Below are 18,660 nucleotides of genomic sequence, written 5' to 3' on the forward strand. Positions count from 1 at the left end.
AAGCAAAACATGGGAAAAGTGTGTTACTACTGTAATGTGGCGAGGGTGTGGAAAAGAAAAACATGCAAAAGAAGAATATGCGGCCATCGGGAATCGAACCCGACTCTAATGCTTGGAAGGCATTAATGCTAACCACTACACCATGGCCGCTGACCTTGCTGCATTTACGTCGCTCAAACACAGCCCCCAACACTGGGCGCCTTGCTTGGCAGAACAGTAAAGCTCCATATCCCGTCCAGTTCCAGGCACAATGGAATAGACAATTGTCCAAAGTCGTCAGAAAATCATTCCAAGCATCAAACGCATCAACATACTAAGCATCAAGAAAACCATTTCCGAGTTCAAATCCAAATCCGTGTATTTCATCCCTTGTATGTATGTATCCCCTTGTCTATCCCCATGCTTTGCTTTCCATAACCCCCTCAAACCGCCCAAACCCCCTCCCCCTAACCCTCCCCCTAAAAAAAAAAAGCCATATATGCATCCCATCTACCCTGCTCCAATCCAAGTCCTATGATGATAAAAGAAAAGTGGTCACAGAAATCTGGAAACGTGAGTAGTGACCTGTGGAAAAAGAAAAAGAAGGTGAGAAAAACCACCTGCGAGGAAAAGTAAGTGAAAGAAATCCCAAACAGGTAGGTGGTTGGATGAGCAACCCGGTGACAAACGCTGGAGAGAGGAAAACGGATAAAAAGACGTGAAAGATCAACATTGTCGAGTGAGTGAAAAAGAAAGCTGTTGCTGTGACAAAAAGACCTAAAAGGAGTAGATGAAAGACTTGAAGAATAAAAAAAGAAAGCGAGTGACAGGAGTATTAAAATATCCTAGAAAAATGCCTCCCCCCTGTTATGTAAATCAACGAGTGAATTGAGTACTTTTGAATGAGTGTGTCTGTTGTTCGAGTACCGGCAATGCCATTGTGGATGTGGCCAAGTATTTCTTTCGGGGTCTGCGGAATTGGTTGTTTGCAGTGCCAAACGTTGGTAAAGAGCGTCGTGAGCGAAGCGTCTGGTGAGACAAGAATGTCGCTAGTAAGGTGCCAGGTATTAAATGTTGTAAAGCGTTGTTGTCCCCTGATTGAGTTTCGGGCCGAGTGAGTGACTGTGTAAAGGGTAAATGAATGATGTAAAGCCAAGTGAGATGGGTTACTGAAAGACCGACGCCGGTGATGGTGTTGAACCGAAAAGTGAGCGAAAGCAGTAAATGCCGAAAGCTCCCCTCAGAGGGTCAAGACTTGTCTGACCCGAAAAGCAAAAGACCACCAATGATGAAAGGCAGAAGAAAAGGAACATCCGGGTGTTGTCGATCCTTTACTTGCCGGCGTTGCCAACGCTGCCGGCCCCAATCTGTCCCGTCTGCTGAAGCTTCACCAGGTTGGGTGCAGCAACACCTGGGCAGCCCGACCCCTTGGCACCGTTTAAGCTCTGCAAGACCTGGATCATGGCAGTGCCGCGCCTCTTCTGAGTCTCGATCGAAGTATCGGAGGCATCGTTGAACTCCCCAAGAGAGATGGGAATTGGCACACTGGGGTCCGGGAAGAAGCCCTGGCTGAGGCCCTGGGAGAGCTTGCCGAGGAAGTCTGGGTCGTTGGGAGCAGGTGGGCAGTCGCAGGGGATGAGCTTCTGGTTGGCGCCGACACAGCTTCCGACTTGGATGGTGTCCCGGCCATCACCGGCCTTGACACCAAAGTCCTGAGGAATGACAGCCGGGTTGACGCCGCCTTGGCGAGGGACGTGGACCAGGGCAGAGGCCGAGGCGGCGAGGAGGGAGAGAACAAAAGTGGCCTGCATTTTGAGAGAGTGGTGAAGTGGTTGTCGTCGAGACTGTTTGTAAATTGGTAGTGGCTGTAAAAAGGGAATGGCAAGGGTCCGGCCCAAGAATCAGAAGACGATGGTGAATGGAAGGAAAGACTGCGACCCGAAGATCTTGGTGTTGTGAATGAGTGCCGAGTGCTGGATGGTGATGTGAGAGAGGTTTGGATTTGAGACGGGATGACCTCCGATATATGTAGTGATCCGAAGTCAAGCTCCGAATGTGTGTTGACTGGGTGTGATGTCCCCCAAGATCAGGATGATGGATGGCCGGCCGTGGGTGACGGTGGCAAACGAAACGGCGCATCGCATCCTGTCCCGGGTTTTCGTTCCTCAAAGAGGGTGATTCGATTGGGCCAGACGGCCTCGAAGTGGTGCAAAAGGGCGTATGCAGTGGAATCATTGAGTGCCGGTGCTGGGCGGTTATCGGAAATCCGGGCGATTTGCAACAGAAGAAGGGAAGAATCTGGAATACCACTCTCTAACGGTTTGCGGTCCCCTGCAGCGGCGTGGAACCGCGGACAGCCAGAAAGTCGGTTCAATGCAGGCCGCAGCCGTTGTGGCCGGCCTTGTTCCAGTGCTCGGATTGGCTGCCCTCTGTGCCCGGTGCAGCGGCTGTTGAAGGGGTGGCCAAGCCCCGGGGCCGTCGCCGCGACACCCAATTCCCGGGTATCCACCCGGTCCCGGCACTGGCTGATGAAACGATTGAAAGAACGCCGCATGAAACATTTGGGAGAGGTTTTTCCAAGCAAATGCAGAATGGAGAGGTGATTGGTGAAGGAATGAAGCGCCATTCAAGACGCCGGCACTTGCCAGAGGAGATGGGAATGTGTGAGCAGTGCATTGGGACACCCCAGGCTCAGATTTTGATATCATCATATTTGCCATGGCACACTATGCTCGGCGGGCTCAGATTCTGGTATCATCATTGCTTGCCGCACACCTTTCCCTATTTTCGCTTGCCTTTCGAGGCGGCAAGCTCTCAATGTGATGGCGACAAGTTTCGGTCTGCTTCGTAAGGTCCCTACTACTAGACAATGACAGCGGTCAGAACCTATACATTACGGCGCCACACCCTTGTGGAGGTACCGATTGCACACAGACTTCTGGAAGGCAAGCCTAAGGGGAGAAAGATTGGTGTGAGGGAAGGAGGCGAGATGGGTGGGATTTATACCTACCAGAAAACTGTGTTCTGCCACCTGCAGCTTGCAGCAGGCAGCCATCAGTCGGTAGTAGAGACAACGGCGCCGGCCAAAGTCGCTTGGCGACTGACTCTGTTCTGTGACGGTGACGCACTCTTGTGAAGGTACCAGCAGCATCACACCCTTGGGCATATGGAAGGAAGAAAGGGAAATGAAGTTCAAGGGCCGAGAGAGCATCAGTGGAACTAATATACCCCAGGTCTGTAGCGATTGCCCCACTTTGAGTTCAAGAGCTTGTATGTTGTTAGGGTGTGGCTTCCTTCTATTGACGGCCATAACAGATAGCGTAGGCGTCTGCCTAGGAGGCTTGGATGGTTAAATTCTTCATGTCAAACCTTGTCAGTGCCAGACATACCCAGGTGCCAAATGCCAGCATCACAGGTCCTAATCCTATCCATGTCTTTCCCAGGCCGTTTTTCTCCGCGGTGACGACGAACCAGCCCGGAAATCATGGCACGAGGGGAAGTCCCATCCACAAGTCAAGGACACCAAATGGAAAGCATACAGATCAATTCTCATGATCGAAAAAAACTTGAGCCTTATCAGAGGCTTCAGAAAAGATCAGCCCACCTTGAGAATTGCACCATCGCCCTCCCGTCCAACAACGACACCTGAGGCAAGAGGCCAGTTCCTGGAAGGCACACAACAAAGCTCTGCCACAAAAAACAAGCAGCTAAGCAGGATCCGGACGCTTTAGTCCAGTGTACCTGAACCCAAACGAAAAATGGCATAAGAAGCAGGCAAAATACTGCACAAATGTTAGGTGTATGCATGTGGATAAAATACAAGAGTGCTTCTATATATGTTGAAACTCTCCCAAGGCAAGCAACTCCGTCCAAACTACTAACATGTCAGGAAAAAGATCCTTTACGCGACGTAATGTTGGCCTGACAGGATAACACGGTGCTCAGCGGCTCGCCCTTCCTGCCCTTTTCTTCTCGGCGGACAGCAGGGAAGCCGACTTGGACTCTATTTTCGCACCCAAACCTCAACAAATCAACAAGGTTTCGTGGTGTAGTTGGTTATCACGTCAGTCTAACACACTGAAGGTCTCCAGTTCGAGCTTGGACGAAATCAATAACCTTTCATTTTTTGCTCATCTCCAGTCTCCACCACGGCGACAGGGGATCGATCCCCTTTTTGGGACACGAGACAGAACTCAGAATTCTTTTCTACAGACCTTTGAACATGAAAGGGCCAGTCATTCACTACTTGGGGTATCAAGAGAAACAGAGCATCAAGGCCGAAATGCATGCATAACTTAAATCTTCATAACTACCGAATAATTCCTATCTCACAATATCATCTTGAACATTGGATCCCTGTCATCACCGCTACCCGCATGATGATCGTACTTCCCTCTCGCCTTGTCCTTGTTGATCTTGATGCACCAAAAGACGTTTGTGAGAATCCTGTGGCCCCGTTAGCTTCACTCTCCACACCGACCAAGATCTCCAGCGACTCACGCAAGCCACGCATAAACCAACAGCCCCAAGATGATGCTATGTCCTTTGTGGTACAACGGCCCGTCAACGCTCGGATACGCAAAAGTCGCCACAAAGCCTCCACAGTTGGCAACCGCCAGCTGCAGCGCCGAAGTTGTTGCCCTTTTGTAGTGACCAGCCGAGTTATTCGAGTTCCAGACGAGAATACACGGCACGCTGCTGTACATCCCGACAGCCATGAGACAGGTCATGCCGAACCGGACATTGGGAGAGGGGACGTTGCCGATGACCGCGTAGCCAACGATGGCGATGAGAAGAGTGAAGAGCATGATGACGCCCCGGAGCTTGAGACGGTCCGAGGCAAAAGCTACGGCGACCGTGACTGGCGTGGCCACGGCGTAGGGAATCACGGACCACAGCTGACTCTCGTTGGCGTTGGATGTGATTTTGAGGTCGTTGATAATTGTTGGGAGGAACAGGCCGAAGCTGTAAAGTCCCGATAGGATGGCAAAGTAGGCAGTGGCCGTGAGCCAGACCTGGAGGTTGAGGATGCCGCGGCGCACTTCGGACCACTTGAATTTCTCTTCGCGTTCAAAGACGGGGCTGTTAACATGTCAGCATCACCTCACAGAAGCATTATAACATGCCCAGGCTTACTTGAACCTCTCGTCACCACCCGCAGCTCCGATCTTCCCTTGCAGCCTCAGCTGCGCAAAGTTCCTCTCCTCTTGTGTCAGGTAGGACGCAGTGGCAACACTCGTCGGCAAGAAAAAGTACGCAATCACGCCGGCAACAACCGTCTACCCATCTCATCAGCAGACAGACTCCATCAAACATCCGCAACAAACTCACAATGACCCCCTCCATGATGAAGATCCACCTCCACCCCTCAAGCCCACCCCTAGGCCCGATCGCGGATAGACCCCTTGCCAGGAGACCTGATTCTCTGTCAGCCGCATCCCTTTCCACCTCCTTTCGACCCGCAGGAAAAAGCGACTCACCCCCAAAAGCGCCCGACAAACTAGCGGCCGTATAAAAAATACCAATCCTCACCGCCATCTCCTGTCGCGTGTACAACCCCGACAGATACAGCACCATCCCGGGGAGCAAACCCCCCTCCGCCAACCCCAACACTGCCCTCACGGCGAAAAACGAGCCAAAGCTCCTTACAAACCCCAGACACATCGTTACAATCCCCCAAGCTACCGTCAGAAGCGGCAGCCAAACCCGGGGCGTTATCTTCTTGAGAAGAAGATTAGAAGGCAGCTCAGATGCGATGTAAGTGGCGTAAAAGACGGCAAGACCCCGGTTGTACTGCGTGTTGGAGATGGCAAGGTCCTTCTCGAGACCAATGATTTTGGCGTTGCCGACGTTGGTGCGGTCGAGGAAGGAGCAGAGGAAGAGGAGGGAGAGGATGGGGAGGATGCGGGTGTCCATCTTGAGGAGGACGCGCTTGGTGAGGCGGGCTTCGTCTTCCGGGGAGAAGGGGGTGGCGACGTCCTCGCGTTTGGCGGTTTCGGGGCCGCCGGTGGAGAGGTGGTCGCTGTCGCTTTTCTCGAGCGCGGCGGTGCCCGCGATTGGGCGTGGTGTTGTCATCTTTACCGGGTCGTCTCTGTTGAGTGTACTGTAGCACACAGGCGACACGATGGCCCGTGAGATGTTCTTGGGTAAACTCGATCCGAGTAGAGGTCAAGGCTAGAGCAGCTTCGATACCAGGCTCGCGACACAATACGCCCGGGGCATGGGCAGGGTGAGGTGATATGCAACCTGACCTGCCTTTTTCCATAGTGCTGCCCTCTCCTGACGTTGCTACAGCGCCCCGACACTTTCCTCTCGCGCTGTCTCACCGAATTGGTGCTATCAATTTTTGATCTGCATGTATTCGCCCGAGACCGTGCCATTGACCGTGGTACAACATCCTGGTGTCTCACTCAGCGCCAGTGACCTGACTGACCACTCAATGGCCATTGAGGGCCTGCAGACTACCCGCGCGCCGATAGCAACGGTGACGCTGAGATTGGCGGGGTGTCGCATAGTTCCCAGATTCATGAGATCATGATGACTCTCAAAGTTTCCGAGTCTTGGTTCGGGATGTCTAGTTTATACATGGACAAGACATTGTCAATCGAGAGACGTTCGAGAAGAACGGTTATTCCCGGCTTGGTATTTTCCAGCGGGTTACAGTGGGGCGTCGTCCTCCCCACAGCGCATCGACCGCTAATCGGCGGGGAAGTGCCGGACCGGCCGCTGGATCTGAACCTCACCACAGCTCCTGGGTGTCAGTCACCAAAGACATCAAAAAAAGAAAAGTGACAAGAACAAGATATCTGGGTATCTTCACATGCTTCCATTCCATCTCATCAGTAAGCCGCAATGAGATCCAAGCCGATGCTCGATGCCGAACTCCGACCCCCCATCGACGTTGAGTGAGGAGACGCCCGAAATTTGTTTCCTCCCGGCGCCCAAATCTATCTCCGACCACCTCGGCCCTTTCCGACCCCCCATGTTCTGGTGACGTAGAACACCACTTGGCGCAGCCCAAACGGAAGGGACCTGTTGATTGCAAGATCGGATGGCAGATTTGCATGCCTGCCTGTCGCGCCCGCATCCGCGCCGTGCCGGCCGGGTGGGTTGGACGACGCTGTGTTTTGGTAGTCGACCTTCCCTTTGCCACGGCGTTGAGACAGCGAATGCTTTAAGACCAAAGGGATTGTTTTGTGTTTATTTGCGGTTGCGATACCGGTCGTTGAGTCTTGATTGCTTTTGTGCCGGAGGCATTGAAGCAAGATGAGGAACTTGGCCAGTGTTGTTGGACGGCGCGCCGTTGCGCTTTCTTCGAGGGGATCGTGTGCAAGACAGCTTCAGTCGAGCTTGAGGATCGAGGCGACGACATCAACCTCACAGCCAAATATTACCATTAACTACGCCCAGAGCAGGTTTTTTTCTCACACGCGACCGTGGAGGAGAGAGATTCCGGTTTCTGAGCCCAAAAGAGGAGGCTCCAAGGTGTGGGCGTCAGCAGATGAAGCCGTGGCCGACATCAAGAGCGGCTCCGTCCTGCTCAGTGCTGGATTTGGCCTTTGCGGTGTAGCTTGTAAGCCCCCTTGTCCTAACCATCAAGACAAGCCCCTGACTGACTCCGCCCCCCCTTTAGCAACCCTCATCGCCGCCATCCGCCGCCGCGGCCCCGAATCCCTCCACTCCCTCACCGCAGTCTCCAACAACGCCGGCTCGGAAGGTCGCGGCGGCCTTGCCCTCCTCACCGAAAACGGCCAAATCGACCGCATGATCATGTCGTACCTCGGCGCCAACAAAAAGCTCGAAAAGCAATACCTCACGGGCCAGATCGCCGTCGAGCTCTGCCCCCAGGGCACCATCGCCGAAAGAATCCGCGCCGCCGGCTCGGGCATCCCGGCCTTCTTCACCCCCACCGGAGGCAACACCCTCATCCAATCCGGCTCCCTCCCGACCCGGTACTCCCCCGACGGAACCGTGGTCGAGTTTTCCGCCCCGCGAGAAACCCGCATCTTCAACGGCAAAGCCTACCTGATGGAAACCGCCCTCCCCGGCGACGTGGCCATCCTCCGCGCCTGGAAAGTCGACAAGGCCGGCAACTGCGTTTTTCGTCACACGACCAAAACTTTTGCCCCCTTGATGGCAAAGGCTGCCAGGATTGCCATTGTGGAGGCGGAAAATATTGTTGAGGTTGGGGAGCTCGACCCGAGCGAGGTTAATCTCCCGGGCATATACATTGACCGGATCGTCCCAGCGACCGAACGCCCCCAAGTAGAAATTGTCAAGACCCGCTCCCCACCGGAATTCTCCTCGTCGCCTCCAAAAGAGGAAGCACCCGCTCAGGCGAAAAGAAACCGCATCGCCCGCCGCGCCGCCAAAGAGCTCAAACCAGGCTTCTACGTCAACCTCGGCGTCGGCATCCCCACCCTCGCGCCTTCTTTCCTTCCCCCGGGGCAGGAAGTCTGGATTCAGTCGGAGAATGGCATCCTCGGCATGGGGGATTACCCCCTCCCGGAAGAGGTCGATCCTGACATTATCAACGCCGGGAAAGAAACCACCACCCTCGTCCCCGGCGCCTCGACGTTTGACTCGAGCGAGAGCTTTTCCATGATTAGGGGGGGACACGTAGATGTTTCCATCTTGGGGGCGCTGCAGGTGAGTGCGGGGGGGGATTTGGCGAACTATATGATACCGGGCAAGGTGTTCAAGGGGATGGGGGGGGCGATGGATTTGGTGAGCAATCCGGAGGGGACAAAGATCGTGGTCGCGACGGAGCATACGGCCAAGGACGGGACGAGCAAGATTGTGGCGGTTTGCGGGCTGCCGATTACGGGGAGGGGGGTGGTGAGCACAATTATCACTGATCTGGTGAGTTGATTCTCGTCGTACCGGCAATGAAGTGATGCTGACTGGAGAGGGACAAATAGGCGGTTTTCCAGGTCGACAGGAAGAAGGGGACGCTCACGCTGACGGAGATCGCGCCGGGGGTGGATGTCGAGGAGGTGAGGAGAAAGACCGATGCGGGCTTTGCGGTGGCGGAGGAGTTGATTGTCATGGAGTAGGCGAGAGGTGGGAAGCATGATGGCCTGGTGTTGTTTTGTCATTGTCATTCATGAACATGTATATACCATACCGTCTTTTTGCAATAAATACATGTCAAACCTCTTGTCTCTCTCACAACTTGGACTCCCTCCCCCTCACCCTCCCGCTCCCGCTCCCTGTCCCGCCCTGCAGCTCCTCCTCCATCTCCTTCGCCACATTCCCAACCTCGCTCACCTCCCCATCCAGCCTCGTATCATCCTCCACCCCGTCCTCCTGGTCCTGGTCAACCTCCCGCTCCCAACCGGCAAACCCCCCACCCCCGATCGCCCTCGCGACTTTGTCAACGCTCTCCAAAATCCACTCACATCCCTCATCCCCCGCCAACCGTTCCATCCCTTCCCTCTCCTCCTCGTCCTCAAACTCCTCTCTGTGTAACCCCTGCTCCACAGCCTTTCTCAACCCGTAAACATGGCTCAACACCTGCGGCCCAACCCCCCTCTGCGCTCTCAAACACGCAATCGCCACAAGACTGGTCAGGCACCGCCCCAACCTCGCCTGTTTCGGCACCCCGCCCTCCACATGCCTCGGTGGATCGGCGAGTAACATGGCGTAGTGACCCTGGAGGATATACCCCGGCAGATCGGGATGTGCCAGTGCAAGCTTTTGGGTTAGTTTCCCGTGATGGGGTGTGTAGATTGACTTCCAGAGCGCGTTTCCCCTGCTTATCGTATTGTTGATGTTTGAGGTAGTGACGGTTCGTGATGGGACCGAGGAAAGGGAGCTGGACCAGGGGTTTACCTCCAGGTCTGAGCGAAAGGCGTTGAGGCAGTTGATTGTGCGGGGGATTCCATTGAAGGAGATGCATTTGAGGCCGACTTCGCGGATCAGTTCGGCGAGGAGGAGGGGGGTGAGGGGGGGGGTGAGGGAGGGGAGGGTTGGGTGGGGGGTTAGGGAGGAGGAGGTGGAGTGGAGGTGGGAGAGGGAGGAGGGGGAGTTGAGCGTGAAGGTTGTTGCTGCCTGCGGACAGGGAGGAAGGGTTAGTGAAAAGAAGGGAAACGGGAGGGGGAGGGAAACGAACAGCTATGGTTATCCAGGGACGTTCGCCGTATTTGCGCGATTTGGCTTCGCGGGAGAGGCGCTGGTAGAGGTTTCTTATTTGGGGGGGGGCCGGAGTTGTGGCTGGGGAGGCGAAGGGGGCGTTGATTAGTTTTTTGAGGGAGGGCCTTAGGGAGCTAAGGTCTTTGAGTTTGGTTTCGGCCATGAGATATTTGAGGGGGTGGGTTTCTAGCGGTGGTGGCGGCGGTGGTGCTTGTTGCTGCTGCGTTGGTGCTGACTATCGTTGTTCTAGCTTGTTAACAGGTGAGAGAAGCGGCGATGTTTGAGGGACATCACCAATTGGAAAACAGTGGTGGTTTTGTTTGTTGTTTGGTGGAGCGTCGTCAAAGTAGTGGAAGTGGTTGAGTCGATGATGCGCGCGCGACGAAAGATCACTGGGGAGGTTCCCGCAGCTGGAATGGAGCGATATGATTGGTGCGCAAAAGCTGGGAATTGGAGTTCGTCGCAATGCCCGCTTGTCCGCCAAGGGCTTCTCCGGCAGGGGGAAACAGCCGCTTCTAGCGGGGATGAGCTCGGGGGTTGTTTTGAGTGCCGATGCGGGCACTCTCTCAACAGCAAAACTCACTTACTCATTGACCCTCAACCACACGAGGCCTGTCACTATCAAGACCGTTTTCCTTTCATGAGCTACAACACGTGGCTTTCACCGTCCCTGTCCCTATTTATCATCACCCCTCAATTCTAGCCGCCGAGGTCAGACATCCCCGCCGCACATTGATCTACCCGCGAGTTGGTGTGGGCCGACAAAGTTGCAAATTCCCATCCCATCAGCCCATCATCGTCTTCTTTGCCATGATGGGAGATCTGTTCTTGTGTGACCCGACTATCCCGAGCGGCGGTTTTGTTCCAGATCCATGGGAACGTGGATCTGGAACTGCCCGTCCTTTATACCAACTAAGATATTGCCAGCATAATTCCATCATATTTCCATCTCAAAGCTATATTGGGACCTGCTTGCCTTGGACAAGGTACCCATGGTGTGTAGTGAGTCTCTGGTCGGCCATATTTTGCGCCTGAAACGCCCGTGGACTCAGGCTGGCTGTAGTGACCCGGGTCCAAACGTCCCTCTCCCCCAAGCTGTATCTGTTCGGGGTGTTCCGAGTTGTCCTTCTCCTCATGTTTGTCTCTTTTGCAACATGGTGCTCCCAGGCATCCAGTCCTGAGGTCTAGTGATATCTCTTTTGCCATCTTGCCATCAATCCCGGCGAAAATGAGTGGGCAGAAAGGAACCAAGCAACCCTTCTGGCTCGGGTGAGTTTTTAGCTGCTCGTACACGGAAGACAGTATTGACAAGCAGGTGCAGCGGAGCCGCTGCCTCCATGGCAGTATGCTTCAGTGAGTGGACACCCCTGGTTGCTATGAGAGAAGCATGCAGTTCGTATCGCTTGTTGAGTGCTGACCCTGGCCCCAGCCCACCCCCTGGATCTCACAAAATAGTATGTTGACGTGAACCCCCGCTCCGATCGCTTGAGAGATATGTGCAACATGTTAACACTCAATCCCGTGCAGCCGCATGCAGGTCCTCCATACCCGAGCACCCATGCTCTCGACCCTGTACCGGTTCGCTGTTCGTGATGGTGAGACGTCTTGGTGTGGTGTGTTCAGCCAACTATGGTGAGGCTGATGGCGCGTAGGAATACCTTCACTGTGGTCCGGCCTTTCCGCTTCGGTTCTCCGACAATCGACATACTCAACAGCCAGGTTCGGTTTGTATACCATCCTGTCCCGCCAGATGCAAAAGCGGTCCAGTGGTGCCAAGCCATCCACCACATCCACCATAGCGTGTGCCGGTGTGGCCGGCGGGCTCGCTGGCGTGGTGGGGAATCCGACAGAGGTTGTTCTCGTCCGAATGTGTGCCGACGCCGCCAAACCACCGGCAGAGCGCTTTCTCTACTCGGACGCCGTGACCGCCCTCGTCCGGATCGCGAGAGAGGAAGGTGTCAAAGTGTTTGGGAGGGGGCTGTCTGCCAATATCGTCAGGAGTGTCCTCATGAGTGAGTTGAGCACCCCAGACAATGCCCACAAGCTGTTTGCTGACCTCGAACAAGACGTGTCCCAGATCGCACCGTAAGCCATCGCCAAGCCCCATAGCAACCTCCCGCGCTGACGATGCGTGACTACCTTAGATATGCGGCTGCTAAAAAAACTATCCTCACCCGCACCCGGCTGAAAGACGACATCCGAACACACGCCCTGGCATCTCTCTTCGCCGGAACCGCTGCCACGACAGCGTGCGCACCGGCCGATGTGCTGAAGAGCAGAATCCAAAGCGCTACCAAGGGCTCAACCGTCCTGCAGGTTGCGCGTGACGGCCTGAGGCAAGAAGGGCCAATGTTCCTCATGAAGGGGTGGACGCCAGCTTGGCTCCGCCTGACACCTCACACCGTCCTCACATTCGTCATCATGGAAAAGCTCTCCGAGCTCGTCAGCATGACGGCAGCCACCCCGGTGCCGGCTCGAGCAACCGCTTGACCCGTTTCAAGTACCAAAGTCCGGTAGGTTTGACCAGTTCAACCAATCCAACGCCGCCGCGTCGTCCCAGGGATACATGTTGAGGGCTGGGTCAAACTCGTTATTGACCCTGCTGAGTGCCTCGACGACTTGATCATCCGACATGGACGAGAACTGGATTGGCTCGGACCAGATGGGCGGTTCCAGGAAGCCGGAAACAGCCGGGTTGGGTGGTAGGGCGTCCGTCATACTAAAGCTGCCGCGGGCGTGATTGTGGTTATTGGCGTCACTGTGTCTCGCATACGGTGCTGTGGCTTGGTGTTGTTGCGTGAGAGGTTCCGGTTGGTGGTGACCGGTCCGGGGGCGAGGGGCGGTCTCGTTTGCTGATAGCGCCGCTTTTTTGACAATGCATCTAAGATATTTTCCGTACAATGCCGACATGCCATCTCGATGCTTTGTTGCCGAGCCGATGCGTTCGAGGACCTCTGCTGTTTCCTCAATGAGGGCTCGGACGCTTGGTGCCAGGTTGGAATTGCCCGGCAGCTGGCCGCTGAGACGAAGAGCAAAGCACGCAGCGAACGAGATCATGATGGCTGTGTTGTTGGGCATGCTGGACAGTTGGCTCTCGCCCTGGATTGCAGCTCGCATGACGTTGAGCGCAGATGAGAGGCCGGCGGCATGGAAAAAGTGGCGCACTTCGGTGGGAGCCGTCGGGTGGTTGATGACGCTGCTGTAGATGGAAAGCCTGGTATGGGTCACCAGGATTTGCACATACGGCGGCAGTCGATGCTCTGCCGCTTGGTCAGCAAACAGCGGTTCTGGGCTGCGCATGAAACCTTCAGACATACGCGGCCCGGTGCCGATTGAGATGCCCCATTTAGCATGCCATTCGTCAAAGAATTTGTCAACGGTCATTTGGATCCTGCCGTAAGGTCAGCCATGTGTGTGAGCGGTAACAGTTCGAGAAGGGGCTCACGAGGTGGCAATAATCCCGCCCCCGGTTCTTCCATCCCGAGAGCCATCACAGACCGCCCTGATAGACGCAAATAAATCATCCTGCGCCTGTCAGCAACAACCTTCAACCATTTCCACGGACACGCCGGATAAGCTCACCAAATCTCTCCTCAGCACCGCCATGGAAACAAGATGCCCATCCATCGTATCTGCAATATTTGACAAATGCCACTGGTCACACCCCTTGAGGATGGGCGTGATGGGAACCGTGTAGCACCGACCTCTTGCCAAACACATGCCTCTTTCCAAGACGAAAAGGGCAATCCAGCACCGTTCCCTTCTTCTCAGCAGCCGTCTGCCATACTCGCTGTTCGGATCCACCTCCGAGAACCCGTCCAGCGAAAGCGCCACCTTGGGGTCGATGCAGTCTGCTCTCGGAACTTGCATCGGCATACTTCCCATGCCTTGGCCGTTTACGCTCTGTTGTGAGACCAAGATCTTGTGCAGACTGAGATCAAGCGCCATCGTCGTCGCCATGCTGACGTACCAGCAGGTTTCGTCATCGGTGCTGTGTTTCCCGGGCGCCATCCAGGGGACGTTGACCATGAAGGCAAGGACAATCTCGACGGAGCGGTAACGGTCACGGATGATGCGGTTCACGAGAGCTTGGCAGTGATTCGAGAGGCGACGGGACAGGGCCGAGGCAGCGGCCATGAAGAGGGCCGAGGCGGCGCATATTGACGTGAAGAGAAAGGCGGACCGGGAACGAGTGAACGATGCTGTGTACAAGACTGGGTCAAGGCCCCAGCGGGTATGCGCTAGATTGTGATGGAAACTGTTGACGGTTAGAGCGAGTTGTTGATGTGGGAAAAAAAGGCAAAACATACAAAGTGAACAGTGCATCGGCCTCCTCCACAGTCATGAGGCCGAGGTCGATGGGGTCCAGATCACTCCCGACATCGAGGCTGAATTGGCTGAGCTTAAAGAACTTTTCCACTTCCGATGGCTGGTCGGGTTGCTTGGCCTGGCGTGCTCGTTGATGAGAGGCAGCTTCTGCCGGTAGGCTATCGTTCCCAGACTTTGGGGACACGTGAAGGTCGGATGCGCGCGCAAGAAGTTGGAGCGGGTTCTCAGCATCATCAACAGCAAGACTCTCCTCGACAGCGTGGCCCTGGGATGGGGTCGATCCCTGCGGCGGTACACTCATGCCGTCCTGGTCGGAAGCGCTGCTGTCTCCGGCGTCAGATGAAGCGTCCGGAAGGAGCGTGTCGCTCTGTCTCGAGTCTCGGCGCGGGTTCGGCTTTCGTCCACCAACCTGGATGGTGTCGCCTGGTGGCATAGACCCTTCCGAGCCCGACCCGAGAAGTACTTTGAGCTCGGATACAACCTTGGTGGCCTCGATCCCCTGAATGCTGGTCCCTGATCTCCTCACTGCCTGCTCAACCTGGTGCAGCGCCTTCTCCAGTCCAGTTCGCTTGCTGTTAAGTGGGGGGTTAGCAGCCAGATACTGGAGTGAAAAGACAAGACGTTCTCACTTCTTGACCCCTTTTCGACGTCCAACATGGAAATCAGGTCGAACACACTGCACCCCCAACTGGAGACAACGTTGACAGCGCTCGTCGTTTGGCATGCGTCCCTTCTCACACTTGATCTTGCTTCTGCGACACACGAGACATGCAGCGGCCCGGCGGCTGTTGTGATCCTTGGGCGATTCCCTGACGCCGTCTGTCTTGAGTGCGCCAGCAGCGTCTGGCCGGTCCGTAGAGTCGACATCCATTCTCGGGCGCAAGCCGACCAAGGGCGTTTCTACACTTTCAACTCCAGCCTTTTTGTGATCTGTTCCAGGTTGCGGGGAGGCCGGTCAGCCCTGCACCGACCTGCAAGTGACAAACCCCAGAGTCTCCCGAGTCCCGAAGGCTGGCGTTGGGGTAATAAGTGAGCTGAGTGGCCGCTTGGACGCCGAGCCAGCTGGCCAGCTTCGCTTGCCAGTGCCAATCGCGGTCGAGTGTGACCCTTCTCCAAGAATTGCCCCCTCTTTTAGCTCCAGGTGTTAGTGTCAGTTTCTTGTCCTCAACGTCAATGCCGGCAACGACATATGATGATCCGCGTCCCGGAGCCAGAGTGAGGATGTTGTATGGTAGCGCCTTGAAAGTGTCGTGGTATTTTCAGAATTCTCTTTTCTTCTTGACAGTTTTGACACATGTTGTCATTGGCAATCGTAAAAAGTCGGGTGAAGGCAGGGTTACATTCCACACTCCCACACTCACAGGCTGTCCTGTCTGTCGTCTGCCAGTGCCTGTCCTCCACGGCCGCCTGGATGAGGAACTGTTTGTTCATCACCGGACCATTTAACCGTGCCTGTTGAGTGCGCCTGTCGGATTCTCCCGCCTTGGCGGCTCCCACCTGCCATCCCACCAGACGCCGTATCTTCGGAGAAATTCTGCCTATCTTAGGTACCAAATGTTGGCTTCCTCGGCCAGCCATCTACACACCCACTTGCCGGCGTTGCGGCTCGAGGGACGCGGACCACGGGCGCCCGAACCCCACTTGTGCACCAGCCTGTCTATTCCCAGTTGTCGCCAAGCCAGCGGAAGAGAGGGGTTAGGTTGTTGAGGCAAAAGAGGCAGTCCAGTGATTGACCTGGTGGTTATGAGCAAGCAGCATCGGATGCCGGTATTTGCTGTTGTTGATAGCCCACCCATGAGATCCCAATGTGACTCTCGTTGTCCTTGACTGTTACACGATGCAGCTACGGCAGACTGTGAGGATGTCCATATCAGTCAGTTAGGTAGCATGAGGGAACCGAGAGAGGCCGGAGATATGAGCATGTTGGCAAACCCAATACCGGTTGCCACGCTGGTGGAGTTGACGAAACGGGAGTTGAGCTGCAGGGAGCTGCAGCTACCAGGTCAAGCTCAGGAACCAGCCCGCTACTTGTCGATCTCTAGACATATTTCAGAGACCCCAGATCCCTATCCCACTTTGGCCATGTACTGTAAGTGCCATGTCTTCGATCACGATCTCGAACAACAGAAGCCTGGAGCACGATCTATCCACGCTTCGCTTCTGCATCGCCGGGTCACCCCGCATCGGAAAATGGTGGACATCAGGGTCGATGAGGGGAGATGGACCCATAATTCCTTGGCTGATGTCCATCCATGCGCTCTTCTCATTGGTCGATTGGTGAATCGCCTTGTGAGACCAACGCATCGCCGTTTGTGTGCGATATCAACTTGGCCATGGCCAACTGTTGCATCCATACAAGCCACGCCAGAAAGCTTGACCTGAGACGATGATGGCAAGATATAAGAGGAGAGGCTTCGCTGCCGAGACAAATTATGTCATAGGACAAGAAAACGATAAGGGGAAAAAGGACGTAAATACCAAAGAAAACACCCAACCTGAAGATCTTCAGCGAAAAGCGTCAACATGGCGGCACCCAATCATTTCCTCGAGGACAAAAAGATCATTGTGGTAGGCGGTGGCATCGCTGGATGCGCCTTTGTGGCCGCCCTCCACAAACTCTGGAACCCAAACTGGAGATTACCAGAGATCGTCGTCCTCGAGCGCAACCCAAGAGATGTTCGACACAACTATTCGATATCCCTACATGGCGACAGCGTCAATGGAGGTCTGGTCGCCTTGCGACAACTCGGCCTCCTCGATGAAACACTCAGTCACTCCATCTTCGGTCTCCGGTCGGGCCAGTTCAAAATGTGGGATGTTAACTGGAAGGAGCTGATGTCAACACAGCCTCGGCCATGGGGGGACTTGCCAACGGGATCCATGAGAATCCAGCGCAGCGATCTTGAACGAATCCTGGTCCGAGAAGCAGAGAGGATAAACGCAACCTTCCATCGGGGTGTTGAATGTACCGGGGCTGAGCGGTTAGCCAACGGCAGGATCCGAGTCGCGGTGGAGGATGAGGCGGGAGTGCAAGACCACCAGGATTGTGACTTTCTCGTGGTCGCCGACGGTGCTCAGAGCAGACTCAGGGCTGCTCTCCGGCCCCACGATGACCTCAAGTACGCCGGCGCGGTCCAGATAGGTGGAAGAGCCGAGTTCCCACATGGGATACCGGAGCCCATCGAGGAGAATTGGGGTGTCTTGTTGTCCGGGAAGGGTGTTTGCTGTTACTTCTCGGCCGTCGATAAAGACACTGTCGTGTGGGCACTGAGCCAACAACGAGCCGAGCCGGATACGCGAACAAGCGTAGCGACGCCCGACAGATTCGCAGCCCTCAAAGAAGAAGCCCTCCGTCTCGGCAGCATGTTCTCGGAGCCATTCTGCACAATCGTTGAGTCGACCATCCCATCATCAGCCTTTGTGACTGCAGCCATGGAGAAGGAACCATTTCGGCATGACGACCCGAGCCTCGAAAGAATAGTCTTTATCGGTGATGCCAACCATGCCGTGAGTGCTTTTGCTGGAAACGGAGCCAATCTGGCGTTGAAGGATGGATGGGATCTGGCGGAAAACATCTGTTACCAGTCATCTCTGCACAACGCTGTGGCAGCCTACGACAGACTGGGCTTTGCACGGGCAGCTGAGGCCATCAAGTTGTCTCACCAAAAGATGGACTTTGCCCATTGCACAAGCGTCAAAGACTCGCTGTTACGAGCTGGGCTGGCGACTGGACGATGGTTTATGCGCATTAGGGGGATGTGAGGTTCACAGGCGCAACCTGGAATTGGGTTTGTGGTGGTTGGAGTTGGATTGGGAGAGTCTGGGGCATCTTTTGTTTTGAACTTGCTTTTTCCGTGTCCATAGCGTCTTGGCACTATCTTAGGGGTGGGGTTGGAGGTTGGATATAGGGTGAATAATTCTGAAAGAGTTTGATGCTTATAGGATGGAATTCCCACGATGAATAGATAATGAGAATCCAACATATCATGTTTCAAGAAATGCATCACGTTCCTTTCGAAGCTGAAAATGGTGCCCGACGAAAGATTCCAGAAGCAAGAGCGCTGTGACAAACGCCCCGCAGTGCCTTTGATAAGATAATGATAATTAGAGAACAGTGGGGCTGGCACTTTGACGCGCGAACGCGCCTTCCCTGGACCTCCTCGCGTCGTATCGCGTCCCGCTTAGACTTTCTGGGATGCCAGGGGCCTTTGAACTAGA

General features: G+C 55.0%; 8 protein-coding genes and 2 non-coding genes across 10 annotated transcripts; 5 read left to right on the forward strand and 5 right to left on the reverse strand.

The window, feature by feature from the left end:
* Positions 1-78: 78 nt before the first annotated feature.
* On the forward strand, positions 79-150 carry QC763_0083920. The gene has a single exon. It is a non-coding gene; the product is annotated as a tRNA-Gly (tRNA).
* A 1,160-nt stretch (positions 151-1,310) lies between these two features.
* Positions 1,311-1,790, reverse strand: QC763_503810 (uncharacterized protein; the record flags this gene model as incomplete). The annotated part of the gene is made up of 1 exon (XM_062912967.1): positions 1,311-1,790. The coding sequence occupies one exon, from the start codon at positions 1,788-1,790 to the stop codon at positions 1,311-1,313; it is 480 nt and encodes a 159-aa protein (XP_062764204.1).
* Positions 1,791-2,872: 1,082 nt separating this feature from the next.
* QC763_0083940 (uncharacterized protein) lies at positions 2,873-3,145 on the reverse strand (the record flags this gene model as incomplete). Its single annotated transcript, XM_062906166.1, has 2 exons — positions 2,873-2,917; positions 2,990-3,145. 2 exons carry the CDS (start codon positions 3,143-3,145, stop codon positions 2,873-2,875), a joined length of 201 nt encoding a protein of 66 aa, XP_062764205.1.
* Positions 3,146-4,016: 871 nt separating this feature from the next.
* On the forward strand, positions 4,017-4,090 carry QC763_0083950. Its single transcript has one exon. It is a non-coding gene; the product is annotated as a tRNA-Val (tRNA).
* Positions 4,091-4,242: 152 nt separating this feature from the next.
* On the reverse strand, positions 4,243-6,054 carry QC763_503820 (uncharacterized protein; the record flags this gene model as incomplete). Its single annotated transcript, XM_062912968.1, has 5 exons — positions 4,243-4,425; positions 4,480-5,061; positions 5,116-5,258; positions 5,311-5,396; positions 5,460-6,054. 5 exons carry the CDS (start codon positions 6,052-6,054, stop codon positions 4,308-4,310), a joined length of 1,524 nt encoding a protein of 507 aa, XP_062764206.1. The 3' UTR covers positions 4,243-4,307.
* A 575-nt stretch (positions 6,055-6,629) lies between these two features.
* Positions 6,630-9,149, forward strand: QC763_503830 (uncharacterized protein). Its single transcript, XM_062912969.1, has 3 exons — positions 6,630-7,552; positions 7,613-8,841; positions 8,901-9,149. The coding sequence occupies exons 1-3, from the start codon at positions 7,246-7,248 to the stop codon at positions 9,033-9,035; spliced, it is 1,671 nt and encodes a 556-aa protein (XP_062764207.1). The 5' UTR covers positions 6,630-7,245; the 3' UTR covers positions 9,036-9,149.
* QC763_503840 (uncharacterized protein) lies at positions 9,148-10,276 on the reverse strand (the record flags this gene model as incomplete). The annotated part of the gene is made up of 2 exons (XM_062912970.1): positions 9,148-10,032; positions 10,094-10,276. The coding sequence occupies 2 exons, from the start codon at positions 10,274-10,276 to the stop codon at positions 9,148-9,150; spliced, it is 1,068 nt and encodes a 355-aa protein (XP_062764208.1).
* Positions 10,277-11,247: 971 nt separating this feature from the next.
* QC763_503850 (uncharacterized protein) lies at positions 11,248-12,603 on the forward strand (the record flags this gene model as incomplete). The annotated part of the gene is made up of 7 exons (XM_062912971.1): positions 11,248-11,295; positions 11,358-11,386; positions 11,435-11,466; positions 11,543-11,567; positions 11,641-11,708; positions 11,766-12,198; positions 12,258-12,603. The coding sequence occupies 7 exons, from the start codon at positions 11,248-11,250 to the stop codon at positions 12,601-12,603; spliced, it is 981 nt and encodes a 326-aa protein (XP_062764209.1).
* Positions 12,604-12,609: 6 nt separating this feature from the next.
* QC763_503860 (uncharacterized protein) lies at positions 12,610-17,033 on the reverse strand (the record flags this gene model as incomplete). The annotated part of the gene is made up of 5 exons (XM_062912972.1): positions 15,072-17,033; positions 14,424-15,014; positions 13,696-14,371; positions 13,559-13,644; positions 12,610-13,504 (listed from the first exon to the last, which is right to left on the reverse strand). Exons 1-5 carry the CDS (start codon positions 15,311-15,313, stop codon positions 12,610-12,612), a joined length of 2,490 nt encoding a protein of 829 aa, XP_062764210.1. The 5' UTR covers positions 15,314-17,033.
* Positions 16,966-18,204, forward strand: QC763_503870 (uncharacterized protein; the record flags this gene model as incomplete). Its single annotated transcript, XM_062912973.1, has 1 exon — positions 16,966-18,204. One exon carries the CDS (start codon positions 16,966-16,968, stop codon positions 18,202-18,204), a length of 1,239 nt encoding a protein of 412 aa, XP_062764211.1.
* Positions 18,205-18,660: the final 456 nt, after the last annotated feature.

The sequence above is a fragment of the Podospora pseudopauciseta genome (assembly GCF_035222475.1).
Source record: "Podospora pseudopauciseta strain CBS 411.78 chromosome 5 map unlocalized CBS411.78m_5.2, whole genome shotgun sequence".
Classification (NCBI taxonomy): domain Eukaryota; kingdom Fungi; phylum Ascomycota; class Sordariomycetes; order Sordariales; family Podosporaceae; genus Podospora; species Podospora pseudopauciseta.

Coding starts and splice junctions, on each gene's coding strand:
- QC763_503830 (XM_062912969.1), top strand. CDS start 7,246: ATGAGGAACTTGGCCAGTGTTGTTGGACGGCGCGCCGTTGCGCTTTCT. Junction 7,553..7,612: donor TGGCCTTTGCGGTGTAGCTT/GTAAGCCCCCTT, acceptor CCCCCCCTTTAG/CAACCCTCATCGCCGCCATC. Junction 8,842..8,900: donor GCACAATTATCACTGATCTG/GTGAGTTGATTC, acceptor AGGGACAAATAG/GCGGTTTTCCAGGTCGACAG.